The sequence below is a fragment of the Dermacentor variabilis genome, unplaced genomic scaffold (assembly GCF_050947875.1).
Source record: "Dermacentor variabilis isolate Ectoservices unplaced genomic scaffold, ASM5094787v1 scaffold_13, whole genome shotgun sequence".
Taxonomy (NCBI): Eukaryota; Metazoa; Arthropoda; class Arachnida; order Ixodida; family Ixodidae; genus Dermacentor; species Dermacentor variabilis.
The window spans coordinates 22,307,730-22,325,801 of record NW_027460291.1 but is presented as its reverse complement, the minus strand read 5'-3'; the positions used below and the strand labels follow the sequence as shown (position 1 = coordinate 22,325,801).

General features: G+C 47.1%; 1 protein-coding gene and 1 pseudogene across 10 annotated transcripts in view; one reads left to right on the top strand and one right to left on the bottom strand.

Annotated features, from left to right (window-relative positions):
* Positions 1–18,072, top strand: part of LOC142566780 (uncharacterized) — a 217,358-nt gene that overhangs the window by 148,761 nt on the left and 50,525 nt on the right. For all 10 annotated transcript variants that reach the window (XR_012825127.1, XR_012825128.1, XM_075677667.1 and 7 more), the window contains exon 7: positions 4,033–4,152. Coding sequence is in view for 8 of the 10 variants with exons in the window: in XM_075677667.1 (XP_075533782.1) it covers positions 4,033–4,152 (120 nt within the window). In the remaining 2 variants the exon portion in view is untranslated. The remainder of the gene's footprint in view (positions 1–4,032; positions 4,153–18,072) is intronic.
* LOC142566764 (uncharacterized) lies at positions 13,754–17,649 on the bottom strand (annotated as a pseudogene).

Sequence of the window (18,072 nt, the reverse complement as noted above, 5' to 3'; positions counted from 1 at the left end):
AGCTGATGCCCCCTTCAGCACTGTCGTACATGGATACGCCAATTATTCTGTGTTCGCTATTGACTGTGAGGGAGAAAATAATAAAGTGCCTGCAACTGGCTGTACACGTGATATAAAATGCTTTTATCTTGTGCCCACTGCACTGGCCAACTAATTAGTCTTGTTGCTGATCATGACCGTTGTCAGGGTGAAATACTGCTCATAATTGCTTCGTGTAAGAGTCTTAGGTAAACACGTATGAGCTAGATCTTTCCCTGCAACTGCGTGCACCGTGCAAAACATAGAAAATAACTTTATTGTATTCATATCAATCGTGGTAAGCTATGAGCACATGACTATCAAGATGACAAAGCAGGGTAAAAATGCAGCACAACGTATTGTGGTAACGCGCAGTACAAATATTATACTCGCCTTAAAAAAAATTAAGTATAGCATCAGAGTGGCAGTATAGCATACTAAATGTTGTCTAGTCTCTTTCATACAGTGCATCAAGCCCCCCCAAAAGAATGTGTATTATTAAGCAGGTCTCGCAGAAGGAAGCTTGGCCAACTGCACGACATGCATTGTAGTTGCAGTGGAGCAGAAGACGCTTCAGCTCTATTGAAGTGAATGGCGCCACAGGGTGCTCTCGCTAAATTATCTACATGGAATATTTCTTTCTTGTGAAATGTGATCGCAATAAAGAAGATGCACTTATTGGCATTCAGAGACAAGACGGCCGCACCACAATTGGAACCAGCCATCGCAGGCAACTGACAAATGCAAACGCGCTGTGGCCCGTGCTGTTTCTGCAGTCTCCTCACAATCATCACCATCATAACAAAAACATGGCGGCCACCTACAGGCACTGGAAATTCCAGTCTAAAATAGGAAATGAAATAGCAGATCAGAATGTGACAAAAGCTGCCTTACGTAGAGTGACAGATGAAAACCAGGCTCCAAGTCAGGATACGAAGAGATTTATCCACCAGAGGCTCTGTAACCACTGGCAGAGTGAGTGGGATATGGAAACGAAAAACAAATTGCAATCAGTAAGAGCACAATTGTGGAAGAGTCCTCCACTGAAACTTCCTAGGCTATCAGAAGTGGCACTTAGTAGATTGTGAATGTGACGCACACACGGAACACATGTGCATCTTGAGGAGACTCTCCAACATGGGAGAAATGTGGAGAGCAGCTAACCATTCTGCACATTTTAATTGAATGTCCTTATGTTCATTGTGAAAAAGCATGCTATTTTAAATGCATCTTTTACTCATCATAAACCTTCTTGCTCTGCCCTATTTTTTATCAGGGAAAGCAATGTTTCCTTCTAAAGCTGTTTTTTTTTTAATACTTTAAAGAAGTGAACTTTTTTAACCGTATCATTTATCATCCTAGTGACTAGTCTCATTCTCACAGGTGAGCAAGCACTGCAACCACGTTTTAAAAGTGAAGCCTTCTTTGCCTCTTCCTTCGACTTTCCCACTGCTGCTGCTGCTGCTGTCTGACACACTGCGTCGGTGGGTGGTTGGGCGAGTCAGAGAGGAAAGGCAACCCACTTGTTTTCATTTCACCGCGTCGAATGTGCACAATGCCCTCTGAGCTTTCTGGGCGCCTCCCCATTAGCCTCTTGACAGCTGTAATTATCCGCGACTCCCCTCAGAAGCATTGCAGAAATTACAGCTCTTCCATTTCTACTAACATGGTGCAAGTCCAGAGTGGACATAGATATAACTGTAGAGGGGAAGGAGGAGGAGATGCAATTCTTATACAAGGGGGGTTGACGTGAGAAGGCGAGGAAACCCTGTTAGTATACGACAGCAGTTGCGGGGCAACTGGATAAGCTTAAGTTCAAGGTACGGTGCTGTACATTGCTGCTATTTCTGAAAAATAAACGCCATGTAAATATGTCAAGCAGACAAATTTCGCAGGGTGTGCAGAAGCAGAGCTGCATTAATTAAAGCGCAGCGCAGTCCAGGCGACATTACAGAAGCAGTCAACCATCAAATCAACACTTCTGTGCCCACCGCAGTAGCTTTGTGGCTATGGCATTGCTAGAGGTCACGGATTTGATCCCGACTGCAGCAGCCGCATTTCGACGGGGGTGAAATAGAAAACACACGTGCAGTTAGATTTTTGGACACGTTAAAGAGCATCACGGTGCCAAAATTAATCCGGAGTCCACCACTACGGTGTGCCTTGTAATCTGAGTGTGCTTTTGGCACGTACAGCCCCATAATCTAATTCAAGTATAATACTTCTGCCTTGGTGGGATGTGCCATGCGATGCAATGGCAATGCGCAACCCTCTCAGAGGTCAAGAAATATGGTGCACAACGCCTCAAGCAAACACCTCTCCCTGTGTGTTCTGTGAACTACGCAGACAAACAGCAGTGGTGCATGCAAGGTAACGTTTAACATCAACTCACCACTCTCATGTTAGCCTAAATGTTGAAGAAATTAAGCTTTAGCCGTCAGCATCACCGCTAATTATCGTGAATCAAAGCATCCAGCACAGAAAACGTCGCTTGCATTGATTGCCACAGTGCATGGGATCTGCATAATTTTTTTAGTGTGGTTTTATACACCACTATTTTACATTTATGCCATTTGAGAGCCATTATTGTCTTAAATCAGCATATGTGTAGCATGTTCTTCTTTTTGTTATGTCCAACGTAATACCATTGTTATCACATTCTTTGGCCTAAGATTCCCATACGCCACTAAGCCCCATTGAAAAAAGAAATGAACCTCTCTGATGACAACTTGGGTCACTGGGTATGTGCCAGTAGGTGGGTGCCGCTCTTCAATGACAAAAAAGATCCCTTAAATTTCTCTGATGCTGGGCAGAATTAAACACCTACGTTACACGGGTTCCTCAAGGATAGCAACCCGACGCTTTACAAGGCTGCGCCACAAATGCACTGGGTGAGTGCCACTCTTCAGTGAACCTCTCACCAACTTGGGTCACTGTCTGTGTGCCACTGGGTGTGCAGCGAGTGATGGAACAGATCTCAGCTTTTGCACCTGCCGCCCCGCTTCTCGTCTTGAAGGCCGCACGTGGACTACTTGTCCAGACAGAAGCGCGAGAGAGGAGCCCGACTGCCACATGATGCGCTTCTGAGCGTTTGTACATACCGGTGCGCCATGCATTTCGGAGGCTGCGCATGAGCTTCACGGTGCCGCTGCTAGATGGTGCCAAATGTTCCTAGAGCAGCACAAAAGAGGAGTTCCACTGTGGTACATGCCTCATACATAACTTGTTTTGATGGTGGAGATGTGTTGTGTCACTATATTGATTCAATGCTAAGTGCATTACTGTCAACAGTCATCACGATATGGGTTCTGCCAAATTTTTTATTGTTTGTGTTTGCCTTTAAAAAAAATGCATGAGGCAAAGGTAGTCGGCACAAACAATATCAGGACAAAAAAATGTTCATAAAAACGGTGCCAGTGTGCTTGAAATCCTTTGTTCATGATGGGCCTTTTCGAAGATTCTTTTGCCTCGAAAATTTTATATTGGAAATAGTAGCACAGCCCAAAGTGCTACTATTCTGGGCACACATTTCACCATGTTGTCTTTCTGAGTGAATAAGAGCTGGCCAGATAGTGAATTTGAAGATATGGTGGACAGTGTCCAGAGAATAATGCCCACAGTTGAGGGCACTGTTTTTGCAGCAGCTTCAACGACTGTACTTGGATCCTAAGTAGTGCAAAAAATGACTACGACAGACATAAGAGCGACAACACAGAGTGCTAACTTCCAACTTTTTATGTCGAGAAACGTGTTTTTACTAGACCTATTGCAGGCGGGCATGTCAAATAGGGTGACGTCATGTTATGACCATTTGAATAAGCCAGTTTATTTTGCAACAGTGATAGTAAAGCAGTGCTCACACACCTGTCTGCCAAATTTGGAATATTAATGGCTTTGATTCGCTCACGTGTCCACTGTTCTATGGCTCTGCCCATGACACTTCATTGGTCAAACTCTTTACCGTGACCGACCAACTAACCTTAATTACCAGCATGTTCAATGCCTCTGTTTCAGAATCAGGGCCGGGCAAAGAGCAGCTGCTGTCCAAGTGCTGGCTGGTCCGCCACTGGGCTGCAGCGGCAGGCTGAACTGGGCTCAGCTTTGCTCTTCCTCAGCGTGGTCCCACCTCCACGGGTGAGCATGCCATGCTTGGGCAGTGTCTGGTTGCTGTGGGTGACAGTTTTGGGGCCTCTCTGACTCTTGGGAAATAGGCCACCTTCAAAGCCATATTATTTGGTCTGTGGTAGTGATGCCATCATCATGATCAGCCTCTGCTCTCCCCAACACTGTCTGCGCCTTCAGTGCCCATCATAGGGCACTCCCTTTATATTTTATTGCGATAGCAATTATACGGGCACTCCAAGCATATTTCTGGCATCGGCGTCATCGTGAGGTTCTGTATGAAGTCCAAAAGGGATAAAATCGTTGCTGCGCACCATATGCTGTATGTGCAAGTGAAAGTGTGCGAGGGTGAGCCGGCGATCGCGGCTCAATCTTTTGCACGGAAGGGGGGACAGCAGGGAGGGAGCACGCCATCTTCCGTCACCCGCAAGGCTCTGGGGGGAGGGGAGGGAAGCGGGTGCGTGTTCTCCTCCTTGTGGCCTGTGCGCGACCACCCTAGCCGCTGCATCTTAAAAGGCATCTGCACGAGGACAAGGTCTGCCATGGGTAGGGAAGGGGGGCATGTTCTACTCCGGGCGGCGTGGTCGGCCATGCATGCCCACCCAGGCCGCTGCATCTCGAAAGCCATCTGTGACGTGTACAGAGTCCGCCAAGCGCTGTGCTTTCATGGCTTAGTTCGCATTGATGCAAGCAGCAGCACGAAGGTCAATTTGCTCGCTGCTGCTGCCATGCTTGCATACCTCCAGCGCTACTCACTCCAACAAGTTTCTGCAGTCATTGAGTCAGATGTCTTCATGTTTGCTTGTGTGCACCTGACACCATGCTTGTTACTTTTGTTAATATGCCTATGTTTACAATTTTATGCTGCCAATAAAACTACTATCCTTACATACTATAGCAGTCCACTAAAAATTGCTATCACAATCAATGCTTCGCCTTTCGGGTGAAACTGCGACTTTTTTTCATGACTAGGCTTCAATATACAGCGCTGTCTCCTTGTGTCTTCATGTTCTATTCTGGAACACTCTGAGGTAATTGAGAGCCTTCTGAATGGCAGGCTGGCATGGGGCGCACTTTGCAGTAGTGGCTACACAATTTGCCAGCTAAAGTGATTACAGCCATGCGTATTCTGACCCCACCAGATTGATCTCATAAGAGACACTGCTTAGAATCTGCGCTTCGCGAATCGTGCCCGCATCAGATGCTGTTTTGTTTTGACGTTCAAGTTGGCCGTCTTTTGGCAGTGGGCTTGTGAAAGTTGGTTGTAATAGCTGTGGCTGAATCTCTCCTACAGAAGGTCAAAATAGAGCTGGAAGGGAAAGAGCTGAACTCTGGTGACTGACGGTGAGATCGTTGGTTATGCCTTACATGCACAATATCTCACACAACCTCAAGAAGGTCATGTACAGCCATCGTGTTCCTGTGGTATTCTCGGCCCCTGACATGTTCTCTGTCCTGGGATTTGCAATGACAGTAAACAAGGGAGCCTAACGAAGCGTGAATGCCTTTACATTAAATGCTTGTCTACTCCATTCCTATGACGTGTGCAAAGATATCCAGATCGAACGGTGTGTAAACGACCGATTTGGGTAGCATGTTCTCAAAGTGAGAAAGAAAGACGCATTTGGTTGCCCATATTACTGGGTTAGATAATAATTCTCGGTATATCTGCAATTGGCATGGCTCGTTTGGCTTTGGAGGCCTTCTTCATTACCAAGCATTCTGCATAAGTCTACTGTTTTGCTCAAGGCCAAGCTTGATTTTCTGAGGGGTTGCTCTGACATGCATGATAGTTCCTGCTGATACAGCTTCATACTTTCACTTGAAGAAGTAGTGCGACACATGCACTCGAAAGAGTGTATAAATCGGTGGGTTGTTGACAAGAATAAGCAATTGGTAGTAGCACTTGTCCTCGTCTGTTCCATGTGTATTTGTGCAATTAGTTTGTGCTTAACTTCCCAGTCAACATGTCAGACCACCTAGCCCCACTGAAGGCATGTTTATAGAGAAGAAAGGTTGTAGTTATGTTTACTCTGTTCTCTTTAAGGTGATGTCGAGAATCCAGTTACAAGAAAAATTCAGGGCTGTTTTTTGCACCAAAGGAAAAAGTAAAATAGCACGTGTTTCACATCTGCCTAATATGTGTCAGTTGTACGAGCTATAGCATACTTGAGGGCACAACAAGCACAATTCAAAGTTGGCAGTGCTGAATTTTTAAAATACTAGTTGATTGATTACTATACTGTTCAGTGTTCACTCCAACTCGAATTTGATCTTTTGGAAGGTTTTCAACATGAGTGCATGCCAAAATCAGAAGGAGTTTACAGTAACGTTCATTTAAATAGCATTTTGCATTGATTGAAGCTTAATGGAAGGCCTGCATGTACTGCATAGGGTGCATGCACGGCATGCACCCTATGTTTAGCTTATAAGGGCCTCTTCAATGTTATACAGTCAAACCTTGATATAAGTCTTAGTTGTAGCGAAAAACTTCACTAAAGTGCAAATTTCGTTACGTAGAGGTTTTAAAGTTTCAGCAGTAAAAATAATTCCGCAGGTCCCCAAAACATTCCTTGTGGGTAGTATCTCGTCACTAAGCACTTATAAAAAAAAGGTGCAGATTGCGCTAAAAACAATGCATTGATGTGGCTCATGGTGTCTGAAATTGGCATGTAGTGCATCACACAGCACCGTAAATCTTGGACGCCATGGTTGACCACACTTAGTGCCCGCAGCCATCATTAGATTGCACCGACGAATTAAAACATAGGGAGATTCATCCTTCCTGAGAGAAAAAAAAGTTGCAGTTTTGTGTAAAAGACGAAGCGTTGATAGCAATAGCAAAGTATTAGACAACTACACAATGCAAAGTTCGTAGTTTTATCGGCTGTATAAATTGCAGTAAACATTCGGTTACTAATTAGACAAACGTGGTGTCGCGTTCACACAGGCAAACATCAACAGATCTCACTTGACAACCACAAACGCTAGCTGTCACAAAGCGCCGACAGTGGGAAGTGACCACTTTTTGCTGCCTTTCGCTCCAGCGCCTCAGAAAGATGAGATTATGTGAGTTCCAACACTAGGCGTGTGGGAACACAGCATGGAAAAAGCTACCATCCATCTTGGCTTTGACCTTTACACACACCGTAGATTACAGTAAACCTTGTAGATACATAGTTGGCGGGGAACATGGATCAGGTTCGCACTAAGCGACATACCAATTAATCGACAGTGGCAGCTGAGCAGCTATAGACTTAGTGGCCAATGAAATGTGTTAATTCTCACTCAAGCATGCACGCAGACAAGTTTTATTTGCGAGCAGGCAGCAAAAAATCTACGATTTTCACTTGCCGCCATGGTGGCCATGCAGCGACGATGGCATCCTCAAACTCAGCAAGGCTGCAAGCCAGTTTCTCCATCAAGCCCCATTTCTCTGTCAACGCCCTCATGACAGTGAACGCACTAGTTGTGTCAGGTACAGAAATGCCATGACGACCACGCGGAAGCTCTAGAAGCTATGGAAGCAGGAAACACGTCATGGCTACCACATTTTGACATCATCATCGGTGGCAACTGCAGTCCGGGAAAGGTCGATGTGACACAATTTTGCTATGTATGGTCTGCCTGCACAACATTTCGCTGATTCCACGCTTGTACACACTGAAAAATAAAGTAAATAGTATGCACTAACTGTTTGGCATGCATTAAGCGACTACGTCTTAAGCTGTCAGCCAGTGTACATTAGGTTCAATGGCGACAGGGTGGGGGATCCTTCACGACTATATTTAAACCGTAATTACCTATTAGGCGGGTATATAATAACGAGGTTTTACTGTACCTACAAGATACAGCGCCTGGCCAGTGTATGCGCATAGCCATGTGCAGCAACAGCAGGGGAGGAAGAGATGTGTCACTTAATCACATTATTGTGCGCTCACCTCCATGCCCCCCCTTGCACTGGAGGAACCATCGCTGGGGGGGGCAGCATGGCTGACACAACTTGTTTCCAGCTCTAAAAATTGCTTTTGCTGCTTTTAACACACAGAAGCATGGCCTTTGAGATTGGCTACTGTTAACCTGAGCTGCGGACTGCCCTGCGGCCTCCGCAGTTCTTTACCAACACAACAGATGGCGCAGCTGTATTTCCTGCGTACCATACTCCTGTGTGCGCGCTTTCAGGAACTTGATAATCCCGTTTGCACAAAGACGTTTTGCCGCTTTTTATGTGGAAGGAAGTGTGCAAATTATGAATTATGCCTCAGCCGACATTTTCATAGTTTTATTTTTGCTTTATTTACTAGCCGTAGGGGCTCCAAGTACATGCTTGAAATGGCCAAAAATTTTCTTCAAATCGAAACCATGGGACGAAATTACTATGTTAAAATGCAAACAAAAATGGAATTAAGATTGCGAAATGAAAAATAGTTGGAAATAACAGGTTTCGTTAAAGGGACCCTGAAACGATTTTGACTATTTTGTACAAATGTGCTGAGTCGTTAGGGTAGGTCCTTCTGATCATAAATTGATCCATCTAAGTGCTACGTGTAAAGCCTGTAATTTATTATAAGGTTTTAAAAATGGACATCGCTACCGATCACAGCACACAACTCGGCTGAATTTTCATCTGCCCCTGACCATTTGACACAAATTGCCCTAATGACGCTAGTAGGGCGAGCTATCTGATTGGCTCCTCAGGGTGCGTCATCGATAATTTTTCAAACTTTATGGCGAACAAATGTTGTTCGTAATAGTTGGAAGGTTAGTTAATTTGTTTCTATTTCTCACTAAAACACTTCCGGCGCAAAGCAAGTGTCGTCTGCTTGTATTACATGCTCCGTGTTGACGAAAGATCCGCCGTCAGTGTTGATCTCAATCCTTTTTTTCTTTCTTTTTTTTTTTTTTTTTTTTTTTTTTGAGATCACCATGGTTTACCCTTGTTACCTTGTGGGCCACAAACGCAGTAACTGGCAGTATGTCAAGCTGCAACATCGTGTCCCTCTGCAAGGCAGCAGACGGGCGGAGTGACTGCAGCGTGTCGCACTGTCGCTATCCGATCGGCGCCAGGATTTGCGCGTTTGCGGCCGTCACTTTACACCGGAAGATTACCAACGCAATAGCATTTCGCGAGTCCGGTGTTAGGGTAAACGCAAGCGCAAGGGCATTGGGCCTGGCAGTTTGACCGTGCCGTTCCATGGGATGAGCAGAGGCGCAAACATGAATGGTGTGCATGGTGCAGCCACCTGGTGGCACGTAGAGCTCAACCAAACACAGTGGCAGTAACATAGTGCATTCTTCTTTGCTGTTGTAAATTTTTCACAGGAGCCAAATCGTGAACACATTGCTTTTGTAAATGTTTAAAATGTTTTACACTTGGTTAGAGCAATATTAGCTCTTTGTTTGGCTGGTTAAGCTCTGCGCCAACAGGTGGCTGGACCGTGCAGACCTATCAGGCTGCTCACGTTCGTCTGTGCTAAAGCTCCTTCATCAGCTTGAGTTTATGCCTCCATCCGTCCGTTGAAATGCCCAGCTCGCCTGTGGTTACTGGAATACCGGGCATGTTCGGCGTTGCGACAGAATGCTTGCAACGCGCGCTGCTTCGATAGCTCTCGCTTGGGGTCGACTGCTAAACGGCTGGCAGAGAGGTAGGAGAAGCTTCGCGCACTTACTCCTAGAGATTTGGAAGTAGACGACACGACATGCTATCATGGTGCAGAGCCAGTGAAGGTGGAGCTTCGCCCCAATCACTCAGCGAACAAGTGTAGGAGAAAATGCATGACTGTGGAGGAGGGTAACTTGTTATCGCCCATAGACGCTTCGCACAAATTGTGGTGTGAATGATTAACTTTAGCTGTACCCTACGCGCCTACAAAATTTGTCCTAACCATTTCAGGATCCGTTTAAATTAAGCTTTGTTATATCAAGGTTTCACTGTATTTGTACATTGGTGGGGCCCAGTGTGGTATCCTGGGTTGGCTTCTGGTTTCGGTTTTGGGTCGTTTACGTCAGGGTGCCACTCAGCGCCAAATGCTGTAAGTTGCCTGCAGCAGCCCCATGGTGAGTGAGAGTCATTGGATTTTAAAAATTACTAACTACCTTTCACTAATGGCATCCTAGTCTGACTTCTCTCAATGTATGTACAATCGAACCTCGATAGTTCGAACTCAGAGGGGCCCGAAAATTTGTTCGAATTAAAAGAAGTTTGAAATAAAAGCAGGACTTAATTTGGAAGTATTCGTGCACCATAGCACGATGCACGAACGGTGTGAGTCATGAAATATCATGGCGCACAAGCACACAGCGAGCGAGGACCACTGAACTGTGCGCACAGGCCCAACGCTCACTTCCAGATAATGGCAGAAAATGGAACTTCAAGGAGCAGGCTAAGCTGGCACCGGCGGGGTTGGCAGTGCCAGCACCGACGCAGAGGTGGGGCACGCAGAGGCCGTCGAAGATGAGGTAGTTACGAGGGAGTTGAGAGGGAGGGCAAGAGGAGCGTAGTTGTGAGGAAGGGTGGGAGGGAAGCGGATTTGCTTTCCCGCCATCTTTCTGGATGGCGCTAATTACCTCTGCCACCTACTGCCACCAAGCAATGGAGTTGCCGAGGCCAGGACTGGGCCTCCACTGCTGCTTCCCTCTGCACGCTCGTGCGTATTTTCCTTCATCTGCTGACGAATCGGTGCTATGTTTACCTTCTTCGTCCTACAATTTTAATGCAAGTCATGTCTTATCAAATTGATGAAGTCGTTGCCACTGATCATAATCATGTTGGTGAGCTCCCTTCTGTTGTGGCGTCACCGTGTTCAAAAGACAAGGAGAATGAGGTACTGGGTGTCACCTTCACGTCCTTGTATTCAGGGTCTGTCTTGTTATCGGTTATGGCGCACTGTCTCCTACAACCTTTCCATCGGGACATCTCGGTTTAGATATGCGTCATTGTAAAAAAACAAGAACGACGAGATCAACCAAGCCAACCAAAACAAGCACGACGAGATCAACCAAGCCAACCAAAACAAGCACGACGAGATCAACCAAGCCAACCAAAACAAGCACGAGATAGAGCTGATGCAAGCACATGGTAGTGCGAAACAAGCGGTCAGGCGGGTCTGCATGATAACCAGTTTCCTGCGCGTATGTCGCTGTAGGAACCACTCTTATTGGTCTCCTCCGCTTGCGGCTCGCTTGCTGCCACGGCGAGCCACGAAAAATCAGCCCAGGACCCATCCCCCCCGCAGTGCACGTTTCGCCACTAGTGTGGCTGTGGCATTACAGTGCGATGCAGAAATGGTGACCTTGCCATTTAAGAGAGGGTAAAATTTCCGCCACTTTTTTTTTCTACTTTTTCATGCGCGGCATTGAGGGGCTTCTCCTAAGCCTTTCCTCTATGGCAGGGTCTGGGCAATGCTGGTCGGAGGTGCCGCCACGTGATTTGGCACGCTGCTGAGAGCATTGCCGGGGCACGCTATGTTCGAATCAGGGCTCGGCAAAGATACTTTGTAATTGTATCATGATATGACACATGATACTGGGGCAACAAGTATTTGAGATGCAGATACAAGGTACTACCGCAATTATTGTGTTCGATACGATACTTTCCATTTGTATCTTACGATACTTCAATACATTTCCTAATTTCTCATTATATATCTATATAGTGTAGCAGCAAATGTGTATGCAAAATAATGTTTTCTTGGAAATTTCTTAACTCCGACAAACCTTATTTCATTTGAATTAAATGTCTGTTAGTATCTCAAAATTTATAGAAGTCGCTGTTCTGCTTGCCGACCAGCTAGCAGGCTGCCATCTAATTACAATGTCAATAACAAGCCTCTGCACGATGGGGCAAATTTTGCTGTGGAGTTTTACCTTGTCCGTAAACGTATTGCCGTTTACGCTATACCGGATCACCGGACAGGTGCACGGCAGCAACAGTGCTGGTAGCGACATTTTTACACCAAAGCTGTATACTTCTACCCCCAATGCATCTTTCGTGTCCGTGGGCAAAGATGTGGGCCGATGCCGGAGACAGTGCAACACCGTGCCGACCCCCAGCATAGATGAAGCAGGCTTCAAGCACTCCGCCCATAATAATAATAATAATAATAATAATAATAATAATGATGATGATGATGATGATGATGATGATGATGATGATGATGATGATGATAGATGGAATAAATAAATCAACTTCCATGTATTTTGCATGTTTGTGCATCAACAATGAAAAAAAGTGAACGTGGGCCGATCCCGGAGATTGTGCAATACCGGGCCGACCCGCAGCTGGGGTGGAGCAGGCTTCAAGCACTTTGCCCCTAATAATAACAATAAATAATAATAACTAAAACAAATAAATCAGGATGCGTTATTTAAAGTCAGTGGGTATAATGGAATTGCTTGTGAACAGCACATGGACTGACAAGCAGGAGGCATTGTCCTATACGCAAAATACAAAATATATGTACAACCATACACCCTTGGCTCGCAAGAGGACAATGTCACCTACTGTGGGGATGTCTCTGCCATAAGAACGAAAGACAGAATTGTGATATCTACTGTGTATATATGCCCAAGCACACCCAAGTGTGATATCAAGAAGTTCATGACCACGCACTTTGCATGTGTTAGCCGTGATAACACTACCCCTGTGATCATCGTTCGAGATTTCATTGTGGACATTTCAAAACCAGACAAGAAATGGTTCACTCAGTTTGTACTAGACGAGTTTGGTTTGAAGTGCCACGCCAATCCTCACCACTCAACTACTCAACAACAGTTGTGTATAGGTTTAACTTTGGCCAAGATTCTTTTCAAGGTTCTAACCAAACCAATCATTGTATATCACAGTAATCACAAAGCTATCATCACTACCATTACCAAATGATGAAAATACATACATGTACCCTTGTCTAACCCTGTGTGATGTGCTACATCTTTTTGTGACTCATCGTGTATACAGAGAGCACATAAAGCTGCAATGACCTTTCATATTCAACTTATCTGCTGGCGTAAAGGGTTCATTAGCAACATATTCATTAATGTGCAATCATTTTACTATGTTTCTTCTACAAGAAAATTTGTGCAGCCCAAGAACGTTTCATAGATATTGTAGTGACACAAAGCGTTGCAGGATACCACCACTATTACCGTATTTACTCGAATCTAACACGCACTTTTTTTCCGATAAAATGGGTCCAAAAAATTGCGTGCGCATTAGAGTACGACCATAAATCTGCGTTACCATATCGCCATCGACATTTCAATATGGCCACCTCGTACGGGCTTCGAGCCTAGTTGCCGTAGCTTTCTCCATGTGCCTACTATGTGTGCTTAGACAATGCTTCCTTTGGCTTAGGTTGATGCACCGCCCGTCTTTCCGTTTTCTGCCTTTGCTCTATCAGCATGGAAGTGCCGACTGCAAAGACATGCCAAGTTAATCCCTGAAGAATACACACCATACACAGCGGTGGCTGGGCCAAGACAATGTTTATTGCTTTGATGTGTGTTAATATGGGGGTCATGTGAGACGGTCATAGAGGGAGTGTAAGGAAGAGGAACCAGTGGTGATAACTGCTGCCATATACTGGCGTGACGTCATCCCAATGTAGCATCTCATTCACCCTACGGTACATAGCGGTCTGGGGGTTTTCGTGTCCGGCCAGACTGGCGCAGCGCTGGCATCTGGGTGCTCCAGGGCAGCCTCACGTATTCCTGGCCCCTGCCTTGGTGTCTCAACTACTTGGGGGCTGGCGGTTCCTTCTTGGCGCTCAGGGTCACAGGCTCCATCATCCAGGTCATGCTCTCCCACTCGTGGCTTGATCTGGTCGCAGTGTCGACGAATGTTCACCCCCTCTGGACTATCGGCGTTCACCATGCGAGTGCCGTCCGATGACGTGATTCGGACTGGGATCCATGGTTTACCTCGCTCGAAGTTCTTTACCCAGACAGGTTCCCCGCCTGCAACACACTAGGAACGTGGCGGTCAACTAGAGACTGCGGGGCGAGAGGCCGCTGGGCGGTGATGCTACTGCGCTGTCCAGTCTGGAACGGAGCTCATAGCCCATAGGGAGCTTCGCTGGGGTACTGCGGTGTCCTTCGGTACCTGTGCAGAATCCTTGTCAAGCGTGTTTTCAAAGACCCGTGGACATTCTTCTTCAAAAACTCTTTAACAGTTCGCACGGCGCGTTCCGCGAGCTCGTTGGAATGCGGATGACACAGTGCTGTCCGGAGATGTGTTATGTTATTCAGCTTCATAAACTCCCAAAATTCAGCATGTGTAAATTGCGGGCCATTACCAGATACAAGCGTCCGAGGCAATCCGAATGTGCTGAGCAAGGTGCACAGGGCTTCTATGGTGTCATGGGTTGTGGTGCTTTTCAGGGGTACTGCTTTCAGGGTACTGCTATGTGAATCCACAACAATCAATAGCATGCACCCATCGATTGGCCTCGTAGAGTCAATATGCAGCCTGGACCAATGCTTGCCGGTTTCTGGCTATGCGACCAGGGGTTTCTTGGGGGGGCATGGGCGCTGCTTGTACACAACTGGGACATGACTTAACCATGTTCTCAATCTCCTTATCAGTCCTGGGATACCACAGCAGGGAGCGGCCTAGCCGCTTCATTGAGCAAATACCTTGATGGGTATCATGCAGCAGGTGTAACATTAGGCATGATTATGCGATGGCCCCAGTATAGAAGCCCATGACTCCACATTGTCTCAGCCTTCCGGTTGAAGTATGGTCGCAAATGCAGGTCCTTGGCCCCCAAGTTTCTTGGCCATCCTTCTCGCACCCATTTTTGCACCTTTGCTAAGTCCTTATCGTGCGAGTTGAGAGTGGCCAGTTGTTCCATGGACATAACACCGTCATTGAGGTTTTCCATGAGCAAGGCATACTCACCATCCCCGGTTTCTTCCAGGGTCTCCGGCTGAGACGTTGCAGACGTCAGGAGTCGGCTGAGGGCATCTGCTGGAACGTTGTCCTTTCTCAACTGGTGTTTGATGACATAGTCGTATGCACTCGACAGTAAGGCCCATCACTGTATTCGGGCGGGGGCCATCACTGGTACAGCCCTATCTGGATGAAAAATTCCCACAAGCGGCTTATGGTCAGTCACCAGTGTGAATGGCTTACCGAGTAGGTACTGTCGGAATTTTGAGACCCCAAAAACTAGAGCCAGAGCTTCGCGCTCCAGCTATGAATAATTTAGCTTGGCTTTCGTCAGTACGCGAGAATGAAAGCCTATAGGCCGACGCACCCCGTCCCCGACATCGTGAGAAAGCACTGCACCGATCCCATCTGGGGAGGCATCGCATTCCAGGACAAGAGGCTATGAAAATGCACCAGGAAGTCAGCGGACTTGAGGAGGTCCTTCACCTTTCTGAATGCCCGTTGTTGACTGGAAGCCCACTCCCACTTAGCTTCCTTGTGGAGCAATTGATAGAGTGACACCATGGCTGTAGATGCATTGGGAAGAAACTTGTGGTAGTATGTTATCATGCCCAGAGACAACCTTAATTCTGCGAGGTTCCGCGGCACCTGCATCTGAAAAATGACATCTACGTTTTCCGACTTTGGTTGACGTTCCTGAGCACTAATTCGATGTCCCAGGAAATCCACCTGTGCTTGACGGAACTTGCACTTGTCCGCATTTAAGCACACGTCATTTTCCTGAAACCGCTGCAATACTTCGTGCAGTGTAGTGCAGTCATTGTGTTTCTCTGCAATGATGACGTCGTCTAAGTATACCTGAACCCCATGAAGTCCTTGCAAGATGGTCTCCATGCGGCGTTGGAATACTGCCGGTGCGGAAGCCACTCAAAATGGCAGGTGAGTGAAGCCAAACAGTCCCTTATGCGTGTTTATGGTTGTAAGTAGCATGGCTTCCTCATCCAATGGTAGCTGATCGTAAGCCTCCCTCAAATCTATCATGCTGAAAACCTGACCGCCGTTCAACGTTGCCAGGATATCTTCCGCCCGGGGCAACGGATATTACTCTGTGTGACAAGCTTTGTTTACCGTGAGTTTAAAATCACCGCAGAGGCGAATGCGGCTGTTACGCTTTACTACAGGCACCACAGGTGCGGCCCACTTGGAATGAGGCACAGGGACAAGAATTCCTGCAGCCAAAAGGCACTCAAGCTCTGCGTCTGCCCTTGCACGAAAGGTGTACGGAACTTCACATGCTTTCCAGAATTTCGATACCACGTTGTCCCGCTCTCAAAGTGTACCCGCAGGCCCCTGATGACACCTAGGCCTGGTGCGAACATGTCAGCGAATTCTGTTACCAAACAGTGCACGTTAACATCGTCCATCCCGACAAAAGGCATTCGCTCACCTGTTGTATTCACATTCATTACTGGTGCCTCGAGCATGCTGAACGCCTGGATCAGGTCGCCTCCGCACAGGTTGGTGCCGGAGCAATCAAGGACTGTCAGGGATCCATTCATTGACTGGTTTCCGCACGAAACCTTGAGCTTGAGTTGTCCACGAAGAGGAAGTGTTCCCAGGAAGCAAGTCAATTTCAATGGCGAACCACGAAGCTTGGGCCACACTGTTTTGTTTTGCTCATAGGTGGGCCACGTGATGGCCGACACCAGTGACCCTGTATCAACCTGCATGTCCACTGGAACGCCCCCACAGTTCAATGTGTGTACAATGGGTTGCGTGATGCTGATGTTGGTGACATGACTGTCCGCTGCTTCCAATGAGAATATACCGTCCATGCCCACAGCTTTACCCTCCTCCCGAGACAATAGGGTATGTAGCTGACGTGACAGCCCTGGTGGCCCTTCAATGAACTCTCTCTTCCAACGGAAACAGTCTTGGGCGATATGACCCCGCTGTTGACACTTGAAGCACGTTGCCGAACAGGACCAGCAATCCTCTGGTTCGTGTCCTTTCGCTCTGCAGCGGTTGTACGAAATAATCCGTGTCTAGTTTCTTGGGCGATAAGACTGTCCTCCCATCGCATATGCGCTTCGTTCAGTGGCGTGGCTCATTATCTGCTGTGCGCTCGCTTCTGCCATTTCGGCTGATAGCACGATTTTTTCTGCTTCACTCCTCGTCAGCTGTGGCTTCGCAAGCAACTGTCGACGCACTCCTGAACTTTGCAGCCCACAGACGATGCAATCTCTCAGCATTCAGTCCAATGTTGCGTCAAAATTGCATGTGTCCGCTATCTGACAAATGGCAACTATGAAATCTTTGACAGGTTCGCCTGGCAGCTGGTCACAGATAAAGAACTTGTAAGACTGTGCTATCTCGTTTAGTTGCAGAGAAAAGTGCTGCTGCAACAACGCTACGACTTGGGCATAGAAAAGTTCGTTCACCTTGTCTGGCGCGCATCGACCCCTAAGTACATGCACGGTGTGGGTCGTCAGTGCTGCAACCAACAGGGCCCGCTTGTCATCCGTGACGCCATTGCATTCAAAGGCCTCCAGTCGAACTTGGTAAGCTGGCCACTTGTGGCTCGTCTCGTCAAGCTGCAGCGGGCTGGCGTATCCTCCCATGGTGGCGAAGGCTGCAGCGTCCTAAGAAGGCAGCCCATTGTCAACCCATGCTCGTCACCACTGAATAATACCAACCATACACAGTGGTGGCTGGGCCAAGACAATGTTTATTGCTTTGATGCGTGTTAATATAGGGGTTGTGCGAGACGGTTAGTGAGGGAGTGTGAGGAGGAGAAACAGCGGCGATAACTGCTGCCATATGCTGGCGTGACGTCATCCTGATGTAGCAATCACAATGCTGCAATTAAAAGGAAAGCGATCACATGCGCGGAGACTATCGGAAATCGGGCCGCATCATTAGCGTTCGGAGCTTTCTAAACTTGTATGCGGGACTGCGTTCTGAACTGGCAGCTGCTACGTACGGTGCGGCCGCGCAGCCCTCATCTTGAAAGCGATCTGCGGCGGAGACGAGAGTCTACGCAT